Here is a 20,521-nt window from a genome sequence, read left to right as displayed (position 1 = left end):
TGTAGATGCTGAAATATGATTTACTTTTAGGTGTGGCATGGATGAAAACCCGTGAAGATGGGAAAACCCGAGGAGGCATCCTAGCAGGTTGGTGCATCTCTTCTAGAGTTTTCATGCAACAGACTGACCGACATTATGTATCTCTGATTTCAGATGACATGGGTATGATCAGAAAGTCCATAGTAGGTTTCGAATTTGATACTCAACTTTTCTTTCGTTTCAGGTCTCGGAAAGGTCAGGGATTTCACGTTGAGATATCATTATTCCCTCTTGCGCTGAGATCCTCTTAAAATAGACTGTCCAAACGATCAGTCTAATTGTCGCCAATAGATCGGAGGATAAGCAATGCAAAAGCACATTGATTGTGGCACCACTGGCTTTAATCAAACAATGGGAACACGAGATTGCTAGTAAGACTAAAAAAGGGACTCTGAAAGTTCTTCTATACCATGGACCCGGCAGAACGAAAGGTAGGAAGCTTATCGCTTACCCTCAACTTTCTTGATTAACGGTAGTACTGGTGCAGATCCCGCCAAGTTGAAGCAGTATGATGTGGTCATTACCACCTTTTCAGGTGTGTTGAGTCCTCCCCCTTTAAAGTGAATGTAGAATATCATGTCAACCTATAGTGCAAAATAGTGATTGCCTCCGAATGGCCGAAAACCAGCAAAAGCAAAAAGGACGAAGTAATCGAAGTCCCCAAGCCCACTAAAGAAGCTGGTCCGCTGTATCGTGTCAAATGGTTCCGGGTGGTACTAGGTACGTACCGCCGGCTTGTAATATCCACATGGACGAGCATTGTCAGAAAGCATCTAACCCTATCACACATATAGATGAGGCGCAAACAATTAAGAATAAGTCGACGCGAAGTGCCATTGGATGCTGTGCATTGCAAGCTGAACGACGATTTTGCTTGACTGGTAAGTAGTTGAAAATAAAACGGATTAGCTGCCTTCGCATTGATCCCTCTCTTTGTGTTCAGGTACTCCATTACAGAATAACGTGGATGAGTTCTACAGTTTGTTGAAGTTTCTGCGGTTCAAGCCTTTCGATGAGTATTGTACGTGGGACTTCATGCAGATAGCTTTGTGAATACACAAAACGCTCTCTAATACAAGTTTCACAGCCGTTTTCAAGTCACAAATATCAGAACCTCTCTCGCGCGGACGCTCGAAAGTCGGCTTAGAACGCCTTCGTGTTATTTTGCAAGCAATTATGCTGAGACGCACAAAGACGACCAAGATAGATGGAAAACCATTACTTAACCTGCCAGAGAGAAATGTTGAATTGCAAAACGTGCAGTTTGCTGAAGATGAAAGACAGTACTATCAGAAGTTGGAGGAAAAAATGCGAATGAAGTTGAAATCATTTCAAAAGGTAACCCTTCAGATTTTGTTTTCCCGGGCAGGAGTATTTCATCGTCTTCTTCTCACTCTTGGCGATTCTAGGCTGGATACAACAAAAACTATACTAATATCTTATGCTTATTGCTGAGGTACGACATGCACATTATTTATTTGGCACTCAGGTACTGATGTAACTCTTTGCAGATTGCGGCAGGGTAATGCGTACGGTTCGACGATTATTTTAACGTACACAATTTGACACAACTTTTATGCCGCAGCCTGTAATCACCGTTCTTTGGTTGGGCATGGGGCGGACAAGGAAGGAGAGGTAACCCCGGAGAAGGGCGCCGTTGAGGAAGAGGACATTGATGAAATGATGGCTATGTTCAAAACCCTCGAAGTGGAGGCTAATAACCGTCAATGTACAATCTGTTTTGAACCGTAAGTGTTGCAACCTGCTCTTTCTGAAGTGGCTTTCACTGGAGACTGAAAGATTGATTTCCAGCTTGAGAAATATTCCTTCGGATCAAAAGCAGTGCCAGGACTGCCGCGAAAAATTTGTGGCAGCGGAAACCCTTGGGCCGACGATCACGTCCAGGAAGGTTGGAAAGAATTCTGCTCTGGTAGCTGAACTAAGTACAAAATGGGTAGCATCTGCCAAAGTAGATAAGGTACAACCTTCTGCATTGTATTTAGACGGCAGCTTGGTATCATTCTCAACCAGACCAATTTTGTAGATGATGAGCATCCTCGATGACATACGCGAGCGGGATCCCGAAGGAAAAACCATAGTTTTTTCGCAATTCACTAGCATGCTCGATATCGTGGAAATCCCATTGCGTAAGAAAGGGTACGGATTTTGCCGATGTACGTGACATTTTAGTTCCCGGTTTGAAGCAAGATGTAGCTTGGCCTTTGCGCTCAACATTTTTCTGTTTATATAGATGATGGGTCTATGCCAAACCCTGAGCGAGAGAGGAGTATAGAGAGCATTCGAAACGATCCGAATGTTACGGTCATGCTTATCTCACTCAAATGTGGGTCTCTTGGGCTGAATCTCACAGGTAAATAAAAAAATTGCGGCGTATATGCATCAAATTACTAACGAATTACGGGCTCTAGCGGCCAATAGAGTGATAATGCTTGACATGTGGTGGAATCCTGCACTGGAAGGTGGGCAAAAGGAGCATATGAGGAGTCCTTCATTCAATATCCATCACTAATGATGCGCTTATCATAGATCAAGCAATTGATCGGGTGCATCGGTAATAATTTATAGCGTTTTATCAGTATGGCTATCGATGGCCTGCCTGCTCATCCTGCCTATGTTCCAGAATTGGCCAAACGCGAAATGTTGCGGTCATTCGACTCGCTGTCGAGGGAACGGTCGAAGATCGGATCTTGGCTTTGCAGAAGAAGAAGGTATGGCCGTAGTTACCTTGTATTTTCGTCCCACTGTTCCTACCTCACATATTTATATCGTTTGTACAGCGAGATTTGATCGATGGAGCGCTCGGAGACGCCAACTTTAAGAAATCAAAGAAGATGACAGTGGACGAGCTCGTTGGCCTTTTCGGCTAATGGTATCATCTTCCCGAAGGGGTAGATACGTCACTCGAAGTATTAGGACAATCGATTATCAGCTTGGGTAGCCATTGCTCTTCTGGGACTGCTTTCGCCCATTCTGGTATGGCCGACTCTGGTATCGTTATTGTAGACATGACGGATTGGATTATGGTCAAATCATCTAGATTATATAGGGGTAACTTGTAAATTTGCCATTTGTATCGATTGTTTTTTTCAAAAAGCTGCGAACTACCATTGTCAATAATGGAATTTTTGTCCATTGTTATTGTTAAAGGCTCGGGTGCTTTGAGTTGTGACTGTAATGTCGTTGGCTCTCCTTGTCCGTCAATCTCGTCTTCCCCGTCTGCGTCACCGCCCAACGGCTCATACCCACTATTTAGTGGTGTGTAGCCATAGCTATACTCTTCCTCTTCCTCTTCGTCTGAGTCCGGTTCATTTCCAACTGAAAAGTCATCGTGATGATTTCGAATCTCCATGTCATGGCGGGCGCGTCCGTCTATTTCTTCCACATCATCCGTCCTTATCGTCTCAGTAGAATGTGCTGGTGATGGATTATCGGCATCTTCTGTTGGAACGGAAGCCCTAGAAGCTGGTGGCAGCATTGCCAGGTTGGCAGCTTGGTTCGCTTCCGTGTCTATGTGCATGTTTGCGCCAGTAGCTGGCGGCTCAATGGCGGGTTTTGAGGCTTGGGTTGCATTCACCATTGCCCAATATGAGAATATATAATTGTTGAATGGTTTGTGTTGTTTTATGTGGAGATCACGGAACAGCGACGCGCTGACGTGGAACTTCATTGGGCACATACAGTTTGTAATCTTAGGTAACGGCGCCCAATATCAACGCCTCCAGGTTCCCTGGTAAGACTCAAATGATACCTCTCACATTAGACCTGTACAAGCTCCTGTTTGCTGCTGGTTTGTTTATAGATATGTTCGATATGGCGGATATTGCTAAATGACATTACACAATTGCAGCTCCTTACGCAAGGTATTTCCCTAACCCTTGAAAGAAGAGAACATCCACAAAGCCGTCGTGAACTCTTGGGAGAACCTGGTGCACAGACTGCTTAGGAGTGATACTCCATGACATCAATACCATTCACCTGCAGCGAAACGTGATAGAATGCTATCACGTTAGCAATAGCACACCGGTAACCCTCAGATGATCCAGCTGACTCTGGGTCGGCGGCAGATCCTAAGCTTTCCCAACAAAGGTTGAAAAGAGGCCCTGCCAGTCGAATATGCACTCATATCATATGAAGCGTATGATGTCGGTATATATTCACATTTCAAAGTTTCCCCATCGCAGATATAGATTACAGTGTAAGTCTTAGCTGCAATTGTCGAATGGTGTGACGCCCCGTTTGACCAACTGTACAATGGAATGAGTGTTTTTGAATAAACAAGTAAATGACAGCGGTCGGTTAACACTAATTACCTCTTCCGGGAATGGAATGTTGCGCTCCCATTTGGAACCTCCGGGTGCGGTGGGGTCTGGAAATAGGACAAGAAATAGGTTAGATTTGGTTTTAACGAACTGTCCTTCTTGGTCCCTAAACCCGTCGCCCCGTAAGTGTCGACAACCAAGCCTTCTACAGAAGATTGCCTGGAACGTCCAAATGGGTAAAACGACGTTCCACTTACTGTAGTATGGCTGGGGGTGGTGGTAGGTGGCGAGCATTAATTCAGTTCGTGCAATCAACTTTTCAATTTCTTTAGGGTTGGGGTTATTACGGTTTTGCTCGAATAGATGGCGGATAATCAAGGCCTTTTCACGAAACTCTGCCCGCTGCCAGTACCAGTCTGCCGCTAGACGAAGCGAGCGACGGTACAAGCGCGTTACATATATGCGGTGGGCAGCAGTGCCGAGCTTTTTTAAACGACAGGAGAGTTTCAGTACGACTCTCAAGAACCCAAGGCCCGCCTGCCTGACGAATTGCTTGCGAGCTTACCTGTACGGGAGTGGTCACCACGCTGTTCATCATAGCAGAATGTGGAAGCAACGCAACAACCGCCTAATGGCATTCAGTTGGAAGGTCGTGGTTTGGGATGGTAGATCATGTGATTCTTGTTACCATGACAATAACCGGATCGGACAAACATGCACGAGATATTAACTTCAACTTGTTCTGTTCTACTGAATACCAAACAAAGATGTTGCTTCAAAGGAATCTGGTAGGTCGATATTAATTTAAACACAATAAAATGCAAAGAAATGTACATGGATGTCATTCAGATGAAGACCCTGTTCTTGGGTCCGTTGACTTTCGTCGGCGGCACCGTCTCTTCGTTGACGACCTTTGCTCGTTTAAAGCTTGTAGTATGAGCCCGGTACCTATTACCGTTAGCCCTATTCCCAGCCCTATTCCCACAACCACCAGGCCCGTTTTGATGCTCTTCCCGGCTGAGTCCATACCGCTGCCCATACGGTTGAGACCAGCTTCTATCTTGTCCGCGTGCTCTGCAAGACCATTTGTGCCCAAACCTGCGGCTATAACAAGAATGAACTGTGGTTAGTGTTGTTGTGCGTCTTTCATAACGACAGTAACAAGAAGGTACCTATTGATCGCACCTCGGTGAACATGTTACGGGCCACTTCTTTGGGAAATGGGAAGTAGGAGAGGGAGGGTATTGTCTCTGGGTCTGGAACAGCCATTGTTGTAGCAGGAATAGGGATGTGTAGGTCGAGATTTCGTCAAGAGCAGTTGCGAGGCGTTCAATACGTTACAATTCAGATGACGCAACGAGACACGTGACATGAAAGTCACGGCGGAGTTCGGACAAACATCCGGACAAGATTCCAGCAAGCGTCTCGTTGAAGTTTTACGCAAAGTACCTGGCCTTGCTCGGGAAATCTGCGCTTGACATAGTTGCCGGTAGCTCCCAGTCAGCGTATTATGCGAACCTCAATCTCCTGTAAAGACAATCTGCTTTTATGTACTACTATCCAGTTCGGATATTTCATCAATCGAGCACACAGTAAGGTACCGAACAAAGTACGACAGGAGGAAGTATTGTCTGGCAATGAAAATGCCATCAAAACAGTCGTGAAAACCAGTAGCCAAGATTGCGCACTTTGCAAAGAGTTCAAGACTCGCTTTGGCCGAAAATCACATGGATTGGCCTTCAGTTCAGCAACGCGTCACGAAGCTCTGCCAGCACGTCCGACCGTTCAAAAATCCGGCGCGAGGTCCGTAAGAAATTGTACCCAACACTAGCACTACTCGCTTAGCGGTTACGTAGCGGTGCGGAACGGTGCACCTTGCCCTGGACTCTGGACGCTGCTACCAGATCCGTTTTGCGGGATCTGAACATTTTTGTATGAGGTGTTCAGAATTCCACCAGATAAATACTATATTGCTGTCAACAAATCACTAGCACACCGTATTCCCCATGCCCAGGTGGAGTCAATTAGATAGGTGATACCGAAAAAGACCGAGGTTGAACTCTCAAGGCGTGCACTTGCACTTCACTTGGCTCCCATTTTCGTAACACTTCTCGATCCATCCAAACATGAAGAAGAGATCGGTAGCCGGGAAGAACGAAAATGGCTCTTCCGCCGCTCTACCGACTAAGACCATAAACGGCACGAAGGTATGCATGCGTTGAAGAGTCACAGGCACGACGATACCTGATCTCTTCACGGGTATATATAGCGTACCTCCGCGACAGCGAAGGCAAAGCCCAAACCCGACGGAAGCCTTGGAATACGCCGATTCCTGGCGCCTACAGCTGGCATCGATGGCAACAGCACCAAAGTGAAGGTAGATTCTGCGGAAAAGATGATAGGTGATCGAGAAAATGGCAGTGTCGAGAAGCCGAAGCGGAAGCCAGTCGGACAGACCACCAAACCGCCTAGCGCCAGGAAAGCACTCGGCGAGCGAAATGTCCTAAGCGAAGAGCCTGGAGTCAATTCTCGAGTGACAGCGGAAAGCAGAGGATTACTGACATCGGCTGCCTCTTCTGTTTGCCCTGGTGAGTACAAATCATACCCAATTGCCAGTTTAATTATACAATTGCACGTATGATCGTACGATACTTATCGCTCTCATCAATGATCCTATTTACAGTGTCCAAGAGGGCACAGGTAGTTTGTGATGAGACGTCGCCGGTACGGCCAAAGCCTATGGCGCCACGTCAATTGACACCCCCGTCTGGCACGGATGCCGTTGCTTCTCCCCGATCAGTGAAACATAAAGACGGATTGAAAAAAGCCGATTCTGGCTTTTTGGACGGTCCCACTGAAAAGCCATTGTCGAGAAAGCACGCTGCAGAGGAGGCGGCCAGAGCCATTGAGGTCCCACTACTGGAGCAAAGTCCATCTAGCGTGTCAGAGCTACCCTCCTTAACCCAAGGGAGCATCAAACTGAAATGCGACCAAGAAGAAACTGTTTTTTGGCTCGCATCTCCCCCCGGTGATAAGCTACAGGCTGCTGAGAAAGATGGTACGATCTCTGGATGCAATATTTATATGGTTTTTCAATCTGACAAAGATCGCCTTGAAGGAGGCCTTGTAGATCCTGAAGCAGAGGTAACTTATCTTGTGAAGATGCTGAAAAGTGAGCCCAATCCTCTGGTAGGTGAAAGTTGGTGCGTCGAAGTGACATTCTGCATTTGACTGTCGTACTATCAGACGAAGACGCCAAACAGCAAATCACGAAATGGTCAAGTATCCATGGATTCTGACCGAAGCAAAAGCAATAACCGACGTTGGTTGGAGCTTGCACCGTCGCCCACTGTCGAAATGACTCCAAGGAGCCGCCAGGCTTTCAAACGATCATTTAGTCTGAGCAACATCGAAAGCTCCCCTTCTGCACGCATCAGCGAGCGAAAGCGGCAACGAAAAGAAAAAGCATTGCACTGGACTGCGGCTGACAAGCCGGATGGTAGTCCCCCTGTAGAAAGCCGTGTTGCTTTGCGAGATTTCATTGCACGTTGTAAATCCGTCTTTGATGATATGCGTTTCGATGTTCCGGGAAGCCCGTCCAATAATGCAGCGTCAAAGTCACCGGGTAGCGGGAGACGCCGGCCTCTTGAGCGATCGATTTCGCTGCCAAATATACCGAGTTCCGGGCACGATGACCTTGAACCTTTCCTCCATCAAGTGTCATATTCTCATAATGAACATATGCAACCGAAAAGAGGTGCCTCACCGAATCGGACGACCTCAACAGAAACAATCAGATCTTCCGTGAATGGCGAGCAACCAGAGCTGGCGGTTCCAAGTCAGATTAAGGAGATATCCACGACAGTGGGGAAGTCCGCAACAAAGTTGCCCCAGCGGAAGAGGAAAAGCTTATGTAGTGAAGACAATAAAGAGAATATTCCTCCTTGGGAGGCAGCCTCTGTTGCTCAGCTTACAGAAAGGGTCAGCGCTGAGAGAGAATCTGGACCACGAGGGAGACGTCGTCCTGTACCCGTCATGTCATCTAACACGAAAGCCGGTTCGGGCATGGTTGTCCATGTCGAAGCAGTCTCTGCTAAGAGTCCCGACCAGAGCACACTTCAGCACGTCAAAATACGCAACCGCGATGTATTCACCGCCTCTAGTAGCACCTGTCAGGAAAAACTCGAATCTGAGGAAGACTATTTTTGTGTTGTGGACGATGACGATGACATGGCGTGCTCTTTGGCGTTGGATGCTGTGATGCAGGAATACTGTTCGCACAACCAGCAGATAACAGTAAACCTGCCGATTGCAGGTGACCAGGCCTCAGGAAGTGAACGCGGTGCATCTGACGTTTGTACACCACCCGCACCACCTGCGATGAAGAGTCAGGTAGACGAAAGCATAGCGTACCTGCGATTGCCCGTGAGGGACTGACCCTCCGCTATTGTATCTGCAGGGAAATCAATTCAGGCAAAAGTACATGCGTTTTCTCGTCCTGGAGATCTCTTGGAGTGAATACGGCTACGCTATTGGAGGATGCCGAAGTCCTGAAAAGGTTGGTCTTACATCATACATTGCATAAACTGTTGCTTACATCTGGATGCCTTTTCATGTTCATGCAGATCCTTAGGCTCTTTGATGAAAGCACAACGACCGAGCGGTATCTGCATTTGCGCGAGGATTGGTACAGCACAGACGTGAACGTTGGTAAGTTTTCACTCCCATTTGTTATTGACAGCTCCGGACAGAATGTTGACTATACGCCCAGGTGATTACATTCATGTCCTCGGTGCTTTTGATCCTGCATTTAATCGATGTATAGCGGACAATGAGAAAAGCTTGGTCATTGTACATCCGGACACCTTAGTGTCTGCCACTTATGTTGCCGAAAGCTTTGACTGTCTGCGAAAGTCTATCCTGCAAGCCCGTGTTCGGTCCTTTGGCGAGCCAACCCCGCCATTAGTGTATGGCAATCTTCTGCACTGCTTACTACAGACGTGCTTGGTGGAAAATGACTTCTCGACAAGACGAATAAACGAGGAGATTGACCGACTGGTTCGGAAGAGCATTGAGGAACTGTATAGTATCGGTGAGACTGAAACTGTCGCCACGGCCCATCTGAGGGAATCAGTTTCTGTTCTGCAACAGTGGGCGTCAAAATTCATCGGTACCACACCAAAGGTAGGTTTGACAGGAATGGAGCACCTGTAACATAGTCGATAACCACTGTCCTGTGACAGCCAGATGCGGTCGTTCAGCAGCATCGTAACGATAAAGAGCAGAAGATGACAGTTTGCATCAGCAAAGTACTGGACATTGAAGAGAACATCTGGTCTCCCATGTATGGCATCAAAGGCAACATTGATGCTACCGTGCAGCTGCGCGTGCGACAGGGGTCCGGTCCACTGAAAACGCTGGCTGCTCCTTTTGAATTGAAAACTGGCAGAAACAGCAAAGTCGTGTCGCACCGAGCGCAGACTAGTTTGTATACATTGATGATGTCTGACCGTTATGGTATGGTCTATCTGTTTTTCAATTTACCTTGGATTCGACGATTAAAAGTACAAACAAACAGACATTGATGTTGCAAGCGGTATTTTGTATTATATGAAAGCCGGCGACATGATACAAATTCCTTCATTGCGCGATGAAGTACGGGGACTGATAATAGCTCGCAATGCCATGGCAAGCTACTTGAATTCGCGGGGGAAGCTACCGCCCATGATTCAGAGATTACATGCCTGCCAGCGATGCTATGCTCTTGATAATTGCTTGACATACCATAAAGTACGTAGGAAATCATTGTTGAGCTGATATGTTTTCCTTTGCTTACCATCTTCGCACAGGCTATCGAGAATGGCACGGCGGATACCAGCGGGCTAGGCTCTCTCTTTGACAAAAGGACGAGCCATATGACCGCTGCCCACATTGCATTCTTTGATAAATGGGAGCGACTGATCACTATGGAAGAAGGTGATATGCAACGTATGCGAAAGGAAATTTGGACATTATTGGGCACTGAGCGAGAGAAACTTCGGAGGTGAAGATCGTAATGTATGATTTGCAGATCAAATGACACTAAGCGGATCTATGATGCTATAGGTGCTTCAGTCAAATGCGTCTGCTTCCTGATAGCCCTGAGTCTGCAAAGGACTCACCTTTATCAGGTCCAATGCGTAGACAGTACCGCTTTTCGCGAGCTGTCTCAGAACCAGCATCAGAACCTCCCGCGTCGCTTCTGAACTCCCATATTGCTGTTGGTGATCCCATAGTAGTGTCCACCGAAGACGGCCATTATGCGTTGGCCATAGGGTTCGTGGTGGATTTGCGGCCTGACATCGTAACAGTCTCAGTGGACCGACGCCTCCGTGGGGCACCACATCGCCTTCACAACTTTGATGAATCAAAAAACCAGGATTTTGAAGGTATCATGGAAGTGAGACAGCCGGGTTTTCGAAAGGAAAACAACTGTCCAGGGGGCGAACCAAGCCAGCGAGAGGATCGGACCATGTATCGGATTGACAAGGATGAATTTGCATCCGGTATGGGGTTGGTTCGGGCAAATTTAGTCGCCCTCTTCAAAGCAGACGGAGACGCAAAGCGAAGACGGCTCATCGTAGACCTGGAAGCACCGAAGTTCCAGCATGATGTCGGAGGCACTGCATTGGATCAAACCTTGAATATGGACCAACGTCATGCTGTAGAAAAGGTTATGTCCGGTATGTACCCAAATAACAACGCGTCACTCAACCAGTATCAACCAATCATGGTTTATTGCTATTAGCTCTGGACTACGCCCTTATCTTGGGTATGCCTGGAACGGGGAAGACCACGACGATTGCATACATCATACAAACCCTTGTCAAGCGGGGAAAAACTGTCTTGCTGACATCCTACACACATACGGCAGTGGATAACGTGCTACTCAAGCTTCGGGATGAGGGTCTAGATTTCTTACGATTGGGTAATGAACAAAAGGTCAGCTTTGCTCTGGCGTTCTGGTGCTTGTGCAGTATACAGTCGTGAACGTGAGTAAATTGCAGATCCACTCAGCTATCCAACCATATACGGCGAGCTATCGCAGTGACATCAACTCTGTTGAGGATCTCGAAAAGTTTTACATGTCAAAGCAGATCGTTGCAACGACGTGCTTGGGAATCAATCAGTAAGTTTGATGAATGATGTATGCTTTGGCGCGTTAAATTCGCTTACAATGTTCCCTTCTAGCGTGCTATTCACAAAGCGTACATTTGACTATTGCATTGTCGACGAAGCATCGCAATTGACTCTTCCTGTGTGTCTCGGGCCGCTGCGCTTCGCGGATGTTTTCATTCTTGTTGGTGATCATTATCAACTTCCTCCATTGGTACGTGTTGTACCTTCTTTGAATTCGTAGACGTTGCCTGATAAACACATCACAACCGAACAAACAGGTTCGTAACCCAGAGGCGAAAGATACAGGACTGGCGTCCTCGTTATTTAAAATTCTCAGCGAGGCACACCCTGAGGCTGTTGTCAATCTCGAGCACCAATATCGCATGAATTTGGATATCATGTTACTCTCCAATGCGCTTATTTACAACCATCGCCTCCGATGCGGGACCCCGGCCGTTGCGCATTCCGCTCTTAACGTGGTGAAGATGAAGGAGGGACTGGATCAATTGCACGCGGCGGGATCTCCATCGCCGCACGCTCATGCCAATCGGAGCTGTCAGGGAGCAAACTGTTGGATTCGGGATATTGTTGAGCCTCGGTATGTTTCCACTTTCCGATGTCTTTTGCAGGCAAATCTTGGAATCTAATCATCTTGATCTCCACATATAAGCCGTCGGGTAGTTTTCGTGAATACTGATGAGGTACCTGCGCCAGACTCGCGGCCTGGTGACTTGGTTCAAAATGACATTGAGGCGATACTAGTGCGCCAGGTATGTATGCAGATCATTACCGTTAGTCTGGTTATTCGTCCTTTTATAACCCTGTAATATTACAGATTGTGGAGTGTTTAGTTGCGTGTGGGGTGGAAGAGACAGCTCTTGGCGTTATTTCTCCCTACCGGTCGCAGCTGAAAGTTATTGGACAATTCCTCAAACATCGTACCAATGTGGCTATCCATACCGTCGACAAATTCCAAGGCAGCGACAAGGACTGCGTCGTAGTGTCCCTGGTGCGATCCAATCCCAAGCAGAATGTTGGAGATTTGCTTCGAGACTGGCGTCGTATCAATGTCGCTTTCACCAGAGCAAAGAAGAAACTGATTATTTTTGGATCCAAATCTACTCTCCAAGGGACGGCATTATTTAATGAGTTTTTGCAAATAATCGATTCGAGTGGATGGGTAAGTACATTTTGTCTCTGCATTGAGGTCCTCTCCTCACTCATGGGCGACACATCTTTGTAGGAAATCAAACTCCCTCCTGCAGCCCATACTATGCACACCTTTCCATCCCCCGACGAAGTTTCGGCCAGTCAAAAATCGCGACATACACGATCGGTCGTACGTGGATCACCAGAACAGAGAGCTGCGACTGCGAAAAATAGAATAATTGCGGCCACAAAGGGCAAGTCGGGCATTTTGAGGAACGTTATGAATAGCTGTGGACTGTCGAGGATGTGATGGTGGGGAAGAGGTCCGTATTTATAGATTTTTGTTCATATTTTGGAAACTGCACATACACGGAACTGTACATACAGGCAAAGTTAGCAAAGGAAAAGATAAAGTGATGAAAAGGTCTTCAAAAGTAATCTATTAAAAAGTAATCTATTAAATATGATAAATGTTTATTTACAATTGCGTTTGATAGTCGTACAATCTCAACAAGTTCCGCTCCAACATGGCCACAGTGACCTTTCCGACCGAAGGCACGTAGATGGAGGCCTTTTCTTTTATATCGTCATTGAAGTTCTTTGCTGTGGAGAAGTTGATGGCGATAACGCCATCCTTCAGGATTGACGTATCCACGCGGTAGTTCGGACTGGGTACGCCCGTGATGACTACGTCGGAGAGTTTAAGAGCTTCTTCCAAAGTAATTTTTGTCTCAAACACCTGGAATAGAGAAGTTCATTTAGTTTGCGTTGAGCGAATAGTTAACGATACAGTGACTTTGGCGTATTTGACCTCATGCTTCTTCAGCTTCAAACCTTCCCCACGATGGAATTCCATGATGCCGTCAATATCGACTGAATACACTCTGGCCCCATCATTAGCCAAGAGCGCCGCCAGAGGTCGTCCAACAACTTCACTTCGGTTGATGACGGTGATGATGCGACCATGAAGTCGGTTGCCGTATGGTAGGATTTTGTTGTAAACTCCAATGTGTTCCAGAATTTTGACCATGGCAAGGGGTGTACACGGGATGATACATTTCTGGGTTTCTTGCTGGTCTAGATATCGAATATTGTGGTACATATTGTATCGATACTTATGGCAGAGACCCTATAATTGATAGAGATTGAGCTCAACAATCTGAATAGTATAACGGAGACGTTGGCAATCGTACCTCTACGTCTTTTCGGTAGCTGACAGTATTCTGTATGTATCCGTCCTGATGATATTCGTCGAGTTCGTAAACAAGAAAGAGCCAGAACCAAGACCAACCCAATACCAACCTGTGTCCCACCAAATACAGGATAATACACCATAATTCCATGAACATTGGGATCCTCATTTGCTTCCACAATGCGATCTTCCAATTCGGTTCTTGGGCATTCCCTCAGCTCGAAGCGCAAGCCCGTTTCCGCGCAAGTCTTCTCCGTCCATTCGGCGTATTTCTTGGCTGCCGGGTCGTCGTTTGCAAGGAAGGCTACCAACAAGGGCTTAACCTCCAGCTTGGATATTTGATCTTTTAGCTCTTGGCTGTTTGAGCAACACAAGTAAAAGACATTCTAGAGTCAGTTAACAGTATTCAATGCAAATTATAATTTCGCACACCGTACATGAACGGAGCTGCCACGTCTGAAACTTTTACCACTTTGCAGGACATGACTTTGATATTGACTTTGAAAAGACTTGGCGGGCGTCTACAAAGAAAAATACCCGTCCGGAGGGGTGCAAATCCTCGACAAAGATCTCCGCCTTTTAAGGCAGGTCAAGAGACAGAATCGCAGATCCTATTGTCGTGGTAACGTGCAAATCGCATGGCGAGCACGTGACGAGATCTTGGAGGGGCAGTACGTATTCCTTCACGACTCCTTTCAACCATCATGGCTATACCGAGTACTTACACCGAAGATGACCTTAACAAGCGCCTTGACACGGAAATTGACGTTCTCCTTGATAACTTGACGCACTTGGTTGAAGCTGCATCGGTAAGATCGTGGTCTTTTATACGCGATCTTATGGCATGCACTAAAGGAAGAGCATACTTTACCCCTCACAACCGCAGCTACGACAAAGCAGCTTGACCGACTCGAGTCAATTCGAAACCAAAGATAAATACAAAATTGCACAGGAGCGACAGTTGATGGAGGGCGCGGCTGCAAATATCGTTAGTCATGGCGGTGTAGTTACTCAAGATCCGACTGACCAACAGCTAACGAATTTTCCTATCGTTTCGTAGGTGAACTCTGCAGAATCACTATTGACGTTGACGTCAGAACTCAAACAAGTCCTTCTACTAAACGATTTCAAGATGCTGAACGCGACTCTACACTCTCGCTGGCTAACGGTGAAAGATCGAGAAGGGAAATGTAACAATGCGCTCCTGGATTTCAAGGATGAACTGGATCGCGTCACGATGGATCTCGAGGATGCCCTCTATACGCCGTCATCTCGTAGGAGTGGATAGAGCTAACACTCAACGATCTAACCATGAATTCTCACCCACGTGTATATATATTTCGGGTCACTAATTTCGCATCACTGAGCACTTGATGCCAAAATTACGTATATAATGATGTGTACATACATTTGCATAATTATAATAATCATCCTTATTTATGAAACTGGAGTACCTCCACCAGGAGGTCGTCGTCGTCGCAGTAGATTATGGCGCGTCCGCCATGCAAGGGAGCCGATTCCTTCTGAGGCCAAGTGCGTTGTATATGGCAGATGGGCGCGACTGTTCTATTAGCAGCAGCATAATGTTCAGTGCGTGTTATTGCATGAGGTCATCTAATGCGTTGCCTTACCTCGTATCCAGCAGTAACCAAGTTGACAGGTATTTCCATTGCCGCCCCGCGCACCAGCATATTGACTTCAGCAAGCTGTTTCGGTGGAATCGGGCCTGTCACAATGTAAAAAACACCGGTTTCGATGTCGATGCTGCGTACCAGGCCAAGTCCGACGCAATTATGCGATGCAGGAATGAGTGGAATCTGCGACGGTACGATGCGTAAGGATTTAGCAGCTTCATGGTATACCTATCGTGCAGAACCCGCGCATTCCATGTCAGCAAAGCGAGAGATGAATTGATGTGCAACCCTTGCGGACTCACGTCTTCGTCTGATATCTCTACGGTAGATGATACATTTTGGGGTGTCTCGTACGCCGTTTGGTCAATGACAAGTGCTACCACGCAACCATTGAGTGCATGAAATGTCTGACTAAATGGCACCTCGCCGTGCATGAAGCGAATCTTCAAAGATTTGAAGGGAACTTGGTATGGTACCCTTGCTGTTATTGCCTCGTGGAAACTCCACCAATGAGGCTGCTTGGTCTCAGACAGGGCCAAAGCAGCTGGATGACCGAGAGTTTGGTAGAAATATGACAAGAGACCCAGCGCACGGTGGTCGCTTGCGCCAAACTTCGCTCTGCAGCCACTGTCAGGCTTCCTTTGACTCTGATTAACATGGGACAGCACCTACCTTGCTGCACTATCGTCAATAGCTGGCACTTGGGTTACACAGACGTTTGTTTGGTTCCCGATCATGTTCGACAAAACGTCAGCCAAATCAACGTTTAGGTTCTTCGATGAACTTTGGGGAGTGTTATTGGGAACGGACATTTGAAGGATGTTGGTCGGCCGAACTCGCGCTAAGAAATGGACCAGGAGATCGACCCCCATTCCTATGTCGCGAATGGTTGGACAAGATGCTGGACCATGTGACACGTTTTCCATACACTAACCTTTTATCCATCCGTGGGTGTTGATGACGAGTGGAACCATGTTACCGCTATTGGTACCTGCAATGGTATTCTCATACTCATTGTAGAGCTCATGTAGACATTCTAGATAATAGTCAGGATCGTGCTTCGCTGATGTCGCACCGAGATAGAAGCTTCGACGCGGAGGTTGAAGGTGCGTGAACGGGGGACCTGGTTATGTTGAGGAGGATCATACTCATTAGAATACACATGAAGCTATCCGAACATTATTCCATAGTGGCGTACCTAATAAAGGAGCTGTTACTACATTCAACGACGCGAGTCCTGTAGATGTAAATTCGGGTTGTCCGATATCGCATTCTAGAAACGCAACTTCCTGATAGCTACGATCGGAATTTAATAACATAACCCATTCAATTCGAACAACCTAAATCTGCTCACCAGTTCAGTAGCCGATTGATAAGATATCGAGCAAGTGTCGACTTGCCCATATTTTTGCTTCCCACAATACAAATGACTTTACGCTGTCCCGGATCAACATAAGACGCTATCGACGTTGCGACGTCACTCCACTGATGCGGTATCGACAAGGCTGTGACGTTTGGTATAGGATTAAAGATCTGGGAACAGATGATAAGCTTGATTGGCACATTCCATGAACAAAATCTCATAAAAATCATACCGGATAGAAACCTGGGATACCGATCGAAAAGTTCTTCGACGCAATCATCAGCGAGAGTTCATGACGGTCAAGAAATCATATATTTCGGCGCTTACCCCATTGACTTCATCCTTGAGCAAGCCTTTTAAAAGTGGCATGCATCCCTCGATACCTTGCAAATTGCTGTATGTCATACTTTGAAGCGCAATGATGGTCACACTAGGATCGGCTCTTGTTTTCAGTTGTATTACAAGATCCAGAATCGCTTGTGATATTGTTCTGTCTGCAAGCTGTATCGCTGGTAAGTCTTTGACCGGAGTGGAGGATGTGTTACTATCGGGCAATGCATCGGCTTTCAACACCAACAGGCTTTGGGACTTTGGAGAAAAGCATGGGTAGAAAGCGAGCGGAGGCAAGGAGCTTCGGTTGGCTTTCGTTTTGCTGGTCGCAATGTCTTTCCATGCTGTGCTTGCAACCAATCGATGACCGAACACAGATAAACACCCACTGATCGGAGTCGCAAGTACCATGCCTTGGAAGCATATGGTCTACAGTGGCGCCTTATAAGCTTGCGGAACCGCACAAATTATGAAGGACTGAAATAAACAATACCTCCTCAGGCTTCAGTGCAACCACACAGAGATTGGAGTTATTAGACACTACGTTTCCCACGGACGGCTGGAATGAAGAGACAGCATTCATATCCGGAAAGTGCGTCTCCCATTTCCTCTCCTCAACTTGTCTCTTCCTCCCCCGTTGTCCGGACCCTCCTGACAGTATCGTAGTAGGAGCGCTGGTCTCCCGTATCTCATCTCTATCAGACGGTAAAGACGACAGTTCGCTTATCGTCGAACCAGTAGAAGGTGTGGGTTCCAGCCGTGGAGGACCAGTACTTAAAAGTTCAGATCCCGCAGGGCGCCGTACTTTTTTGAGAGTGCGCAGCGCTGCAAATTGATTCGTAGAATATACAGAGACCCCATCACCGTTTGTCGCTTTGCTTCCTTGAACTTTCCGCTTCTTCCGGTCTGGTTTCTCCACCTCCATGTCCTCTGGCTGCCTAGTTTGAAGGAGCTTACGCAGACAGACGCGTCGTCAAAAAGAAATAATCGAGTAGTTTAGCCCCGAGCTGTTGAGACTTCCCACTGGCCTTTGTGCAGTTCTGGTTTTCATCTCTTGTTTTACTTACTACCGCCTTTTGGATAGAATCAGAAAGAATAACCTGGACTGAGTGCATTTTATCTCACCCTCTGTCCCTGCAGATGACAGCAATGGCCGACAATGACGAGATTTTGAAGCAGATTGCACTTTTGTCAGGTGATGTTCTCTCCTACACAACCGTCCACACCAGGCATAAATTTCACTGACTTATTACTACAGGTGCACTGAATCGTCAGCCTCGTTTAAGCTCGAGTGCACAATACCATGGACGGACATTCCATCCATATCAGAAGCGGCCTTTCCAACGGAGCCACAACCTCACTCTTGTCAACAAGGCAACCAACGCTCCCCTTCCGTCCACATCAGTTACCAACTCCAAGCATGTGCCTGCCAGCAAAGCGTATAAGCCATCTCGTCACCGGACGCTAGTCAATATACCGAGGTCATCTTCATTGCCTCTTGATATGCCATCGGGTCAGCCGCAAAACGAAGCCAACGATCCGTCCACGGCTTTTGTAAAAACGGGCAATAAGCTTGTGCGGGTTGGGAGTGGTAGGTAGTGCTCCTCGTTAATGGTGCCATACATGGATAGGACCAAGGGGGACTGTCGTTATTTTCGATATAGCCACCTGATATTCTAACTCGGCTGCTCTAGCGCCACTTAGCAAGCCAAGGCCTCCAAAACCACCGACACCTATCCGGTACGTGAAGCTCCTTGTGTGTGGACTTCAGATTGGTCAAGCTCATGTCATGTTTGCGTCAGATCAAAGAAACTGTCGAAAAAGACATACTCGAGATCCGCAAATAAGACGCTCATCATCGTGGATGGAATGCAGTACAGTAAGAGCGCCGATGGTAGTAAACTAGTAGCAGCCAATGCGAAACGAGGTACAGCGGTCATTTGCAGCGTCGAGCAGCAAGTGTGTGTTGATTTGGCATGCTAGATCTAGCAACGCCACGGCGAAAAACTGTAAACATCAACGGGGTTGCTTTTATCCGGGATGCATCGGGGAGGAAACTTATACGCAAGACAGGTATATGCATGCGATTCGCTGTCCGAGAACGGTTTACCGATCAGCAACGTGCGATGCTTAAAATGCAGAGATTACGCCACAGAAGAAAACCCCAAAGCGTGTGGTCCTAAATGGACTGTCTTTCGTGCGAAGCAAAACAGGAAATCTCGTATTATCAAACAAAACGCCTCCCTCTCTCAAGTTTGTGCCGGGCATTTACTGTAAGAATTTCAGCTTGGTCACTAAGATTACTATTACAGGGAAGGTACAAAGGCGATGCATAACAGAAATAAGATTCTACGGAAGCCGAAATACTGCCAATTCTATCGCTTTGGTAAGGGTCCACATGACTGTACCCTTTCGCGTTTCTAAAGTTGCATTTCCGGGCACTATAGGTCGATGCGACAAAGGTCTGTACTGTCGCTTCGCTCACGTGCCTGAACGATTGGCAGTCTGCCCCGCCTTTTTAAAAGGCCAATGTGATGTGGAGTCCTGCAAACTTTCCCACAGCCCAAATATGCACAATATGCCCACCTGTCTGCATTTTGAGCGTGGACGCTGTAGGAACGAGAATTGTCCGTACCTGCATGTCAAGCTAAGTCCCGATGCTGCTATCTGTCGCGATTTTGCGCTTGAGGGTTTCTGTGAGGCTGGTGATCAGTGCAAGAATCGGCATGTTTACCAGTGCCCAGATTTTGCGGAGGGGAAATGCAAAAATAAAAAGTGCCATCTTCCTCATAAAGCAAAACCGAAAGATGATCGGGAGCGACGTGCTGACGCGAAAGACGGCAACTGGTCTAGAATGCAACAGCATGCAGAAGAGGAGAAGGAGGATGAAGAATTGATGCAACTACCTATTCGTCCTGATTTCTCAGTAGATGTTATGGAAGAACTAACAGATGAAGAGGAGGACACCTCTGATGAGAGTGATATGGAGGACGATGTACAATCGCATTCAACTGCCAACTCTGATGAGGTAGAGAGTGGCGAATGCAGTGAAAAGGAGGATGATGAGGAGGAGGAAGAAGAAGACAGTGAGGGTGACACAGAAGAGGAGAACCAGGTGATTGAAATCTACTCAGAGTCGGAAGAGGAGTCAATGGATGAGGATTCGGCTCACTCTTCAGCCATCACTGGGAGTAACATATCACCCATGGATTTTATTGATCTAACGGATGACTAGAGCTTTGTCTCATTTTCTTGGTCGCTAAATGTAAAGAATAGACATATCCGCTGTAAAGCTGTAAATACGAATAAATACCCAGCTTCTTTTTGCATGCATCCTATCAACTGCTGTTGTGGCAGTTTTTACAAACATTCAAAA

The 20,521-nt window shown here is 46.9% G+C and overlaps 8 protein-coding genes across 8 annotated transcripts; 4 read left to right on the top strand and 4 right to left on the bottom strand.

Annotated features, from left to right (window-relative positions):
• Positions 1-41: 41 nt before the first annotated feature.
• Positions 42-2,927, top strand: SPPG_03151 (uncharacterized protein; the record flags this gene model as incomplete). The annotated part of the gene is made up of 19 exons (XM_016751427.1): positions 42-87; positions 154-162; positions 224-234; positions 296-470; positions 527-574; positions 640-759; positions 834-920; positions 983-1,060; positions 1,127-1,377; positions 1,449-1,495; positions 1,551-1,561; positions 1,625-1,787; positions 1,852-2,017; positions 2,084-2,213; positions 2,291-2,410; positions 2,469-2,519; positions 2,587-2,611; positions 2,681-2,768; positions 2,838-2,927. 19 exons carry the CDS (start codon positions 42-44, stop codon positions 2,925-2,927), a joined length of 1,716 nt encoding a protein of 571 aa, XP_016609378.1.
• Positions 2,547-3,708, bottom strand: SPPG_03150 (uncharacterized protein). The gene is made up of 2 exons (XM_016751426.1): positions 3,166-3,708; positions 2,547-3,093 (listed from the first exon to the last, which is right to left on the bottom strand). Exons 1-2 carry the CDS (start codon positions 3,635-3,637, stop codon positions 2,933-2,935), a joined length of 633 nt encoding a protein of 210 aa, XP_016609377.1. The 5' UTR covers positions 3,638-3,708; the 3' UTR covers positions 2,547-2,932.
• Positions 3,709-4,187: 479 nt separating this feature from the next.
• On the bottom strand, positions 4,188-5,588 carry SPPG_03149 (uncharacterized protein; the record flags this gene model as incomplete). Its single annotated transcript, XM_016751425.1, has 7 exons — positions 4,188-4,304; positions 4,371-4,426; positions 4,577-4,802; positions 4,885-4,947; positions 5,008-5,066; positions 5,268-5,423; positions 5,492-5,588. The coding sequence occupies 7 exons, from the start codon at positions 5,586-5,588 to the stop codon at positions 4,263-4,265; spliced, it is 699 nt and encodes a 232-aa protein (XP_016609376.1). The 3' UTR covers positions 4,188-4,262.
• A 340-nt stretch (positions 5,589-5,928) lies between these two features.
• On the top strand, positions 5,929-13,152 carry SPPG_03148 (uncharacterized protein). Its single transcript, XM_016751424.1, has 19 exons — positions 5,929-6,526; positions 6,589-6,907; positions 7,003-7,377; positions 7,438-7,508; positions 7,566-8,711; positions 8,779-8,877; positions 8,945-9,029; positions 9,091-9,503; positions 9,563-9,836; positions 9,898-10,109; positions 10,169-10,362; positions 10,425-11,041; positions 11,107-11,300; positions 11,366-11,487; positions 11,550-11,688; positions 11,756-12,075; positions 12,148-12,247; positions 12,313-12,657; positions 12,721-13,152. The coding sequence occupies exons 1-19, from the start codon at positions 6,446-6,448 to the stop codon at positions 12,934-12,936; spliced, it is 5,322 nt and encodes a 1,773-aa protein (XP_016609375.1). The 5' UTR covers positions 5,929-6,445; the 3' UTR covers positions 12,937-13,152.
• SPPG_03147 (methylenetetrahydrofolate dehydrogenase (NAD(+))) lies at positions 13,065-14,637 on the bottom strand. Its single transcript, XM_016751423.1, has 5 exons — positions 14,256-14,637; positions 13,929-14,175; positions 13,820-13,864; positions 13,438-13,755; positions 13,065-13,365 (listed from the first exon to the last, which is right to left on the bottom strand). Exons 1-5 carry the CDS (start codon positions 14,300-14,302, stop codon positions 13,105-13,107), a joined length of 918 nt encoding a protein of 305 aa, XP_016609374.1. The 5' UTR covers positions 14,303-14,637; the 3' UTR covers positions 13,065-13,104.
• Positions 14,517-15,268, top strand: SPPG_03146 (uncharacterized protein). Its single transcript, XM_016751422.1, has 3 exons — positions 14,517-14,627; positions 14,705-14,806; positions 14,879-15,268. Exons 1-3 carry the CDS (start codon positions 14,523-14,525, stop codon positions 15,104-15,106), a joined length of 435 nt encoding a protein of 144 aa, XP_016609373.1. The 5' UTR covers positions 14,517-14,522; the 3' UTR covers positions 15,107-15,268.
• On the bottom strand, positions 15,071-18,108 carry SPPG_03145 (polynucleotide 5'-hydroxyl-kinase). The gene is made up of 10 exons (XM_016751421.1): positions 17,639-18,108; positions 17,143-17,574; positions 17,048-17,080; positions 16,807-16,985; positions 16,651-16,748; positions 16,387-16,575; positions 16,125-16,326; positions 15,755-16,070; positions 15,450-15,680; positions 15,071-15,384 (listed from the first exon to the last, which is right to left on the bottom strand). The coding sequence occupies exons 1-10, from the start codon at positions 18,068-18,070 to the stop codon at positions 15,256-15,258; spliced, it is 2,241 nt and encodes a 746-aa protein (XP_016609372.1). The 5' UTR covers positions 18,071-18,108; the 3' UTR covers positions 15,071-15,255.
• Positions 18,109-18,294: 186 nt separating this feature from the next.
• On the top strand, positions 18,295-20,380 carry SPPG_03144 (uncharacterized protein; the record flags this gene model as incomplete). Its single annotated transcript, XM_016751420.1, has 8 exons — positions 18,295-18,340; positions 18,404-18,736; positions 18,840-18,885; positions 18,948-19,072; positions 19,129-19,218; positions 19,287-19,398; positions 19,458-19,531; positions 19,593-20,380. 8 exons carry the CDS (start codon positions 18,295-18,297, stop codon positions 20,378-20,380), a joined length of 1,614 nt encoding a protein of 537 aa, XP_016609371.1.
• Between the last annotated feature and the right edge of the window lie 141 nt (positions 20,381-20,521).

Source organism: Spizellomyces punctatus (assembly GCF_000182565.1).
Source record: "Spizellomyces punctatus DAOM BR117 chromosome Unknown supercont1.5, whole genome shotgun sequence".
Taxonomy (NCBI): Eukaryota; Fungi; Chytridiomycota; class Chytridiomycetes; order Spizellomycetales; family Spizellomycetaceae; genus Spizellomyces; species Spizellomyces punctatus.
This window is presented reverse-complemented; position numbering and strand designations above follow the sequence as displayed.